This window comes from Guillardia theta (genome assembly GCF_000315625.1).
Source record: "Guillardia theta CCMP2712 unplaced genomic scaffold GUITHscaffold_301, whole genome shotgun sequence".
Taxonomy (NCBI): Eukaryota; class Cryptophyceae; order Pyrenomonadales; family Geminigeraceae; genus Guillardia; species Guillardia theta.
The window spans coordinates 1-1,418 of NW_005434376.1; the positions used below are offsets into that span (position 1 = coordinate 1).

At 53.4% G+C, this 1,418-nt stretch overlaps 1 protein-coding gene across 1 annotated transcript; it reads left to right on the forward strand.

Moving 5' to 3' along the window:
• Nucleotides 1-428: 428 nt before the first annotated feature.
• Nucleotides 429-1,297, forward strand: GUITHDRAFT_122247 (hypothetical protein; the record flags this gene model as incomplete). The annotated part of the gene is made up of 2 exons (XM_005818479.1): nucleotides 429-894; nucleotides 939-1,297. 2 exons carry the CDS (start codon nucleotides 429-431, stop codon nucleotides 1,295-1,297), a joined length of 825 nt encoding a protein of 274 aa, XP_005818536.1.
• Nucleotides 1,298-1,418: the final 121 nt, after the last annotated feature.

Here is a 1,418-nt window from a genome sequence, read left to right on the forward strand (position 1 = left end):
AGAGTCACCGGATGTCCGAGGCTGTCAACCGTTGAGGCTCCTGCACGGCTCGTGCCCATCAATCTTCAGCCTTTTGACTGCACCTTGATCACCGTGGCACCCCCTCGGACCTGACTCCGGGGCCGGGCGTTAGGGGCCGGGCCCAGTGACCCGGTGACCGATGCAACCCTCCTTTTTACTCAAAGTTAAGTCAAACATCAGTACGAGGACATGACCAGTATCGGAGCCCGGCGGGCCTAAACAGTGAACCTGCAGTGCGTCGGATGTCCGGGCCCTGTAGGGGGAAGAGGGGGGGAGGGGGCGGAGATTCTTCATAAGGTCCCTGCCTAGCGATCCTGCATGTCAAGTTATAGTTTGACATGTCCACGTTCTCGTCACTGTGAGATGAGGTCGAGTCCGAGCTCATCAAGCTCCGCGTCAGGGTTGAGATGCACAGGAAGGAGGATGAGAGGGATAAAACCAAGATCAATGAGGACTTGCTATACCTGATGTACAAGTGCAAGGGAAAGTTGCAGATTGCCTGTGCAATGATCAATCAGGAGCAGGTGCTCGCCGCCATGCACTTTCAGAAGATGATCATGATGGTTCTCAAGAGCATCTGGAATGCCAGGAGGAGTAAGAGGCTGCTGAACAAACAAGGCGAGCAGATGCACCTGTATGAATATATCAAGACATTCCAGATGGTGTCATATCGTAACTATGAGGGTGAGCTTAGCATGATGATCCAGCAGGGTATCGATGCTGTCGTCACTACCGCGATATCAGAGGATACCCCTGGAATCACAGTGCGGTTGAGCCAGGTCCGTGAAAGCAACCTCAAGGCAGAGGTGGAGCAGTTGCTGCAACACCAAAGAGAGCTCGAGCAATGTATCAAGACATCGTTCTGCTCCATAGGTGTCTCGATCTACAACGACGTTCAACGCCTGCGCACGATTCAGTCGAGGGTGCCATGTCTAAGACCCGCATCGGGGGTCTGCTTGAAGCTTTCAAGAACAACCTCCAGGACTCGCTTGTCCTCGCTACTAGCATGGAGTTTATCCCTCCAGGCTGCTATGCCTTCAACGTGACCGTTGACTGCGACCCCGTCAGGACGGGTACAATGCGTGCGCTGCTCGACGATGCGGAACGTGAGGTGGTAGCGGTCGTAGACTGCTTGTCCTGTATCGAGGATAACTATGGGATTAGCAGCGATGTGCTGTTGTGGATTGCAAAGTGTGTCTTGACGGAGGAAAGAGACAAGAGTGAGTTATTGAGCCACAGGGAGCATTGGGATATCACTACTCGCTCTGTGCGTTAGCTTGTAAACCATTCAATGCAAAGGTTTACATCAATTACTTCTCATCCCACCTCGATATCGTCTACAAACCCTCGACCTGTGACTTTGCAGCCCTGGGGGCAGAGGAAGAGGACCGGGGAGC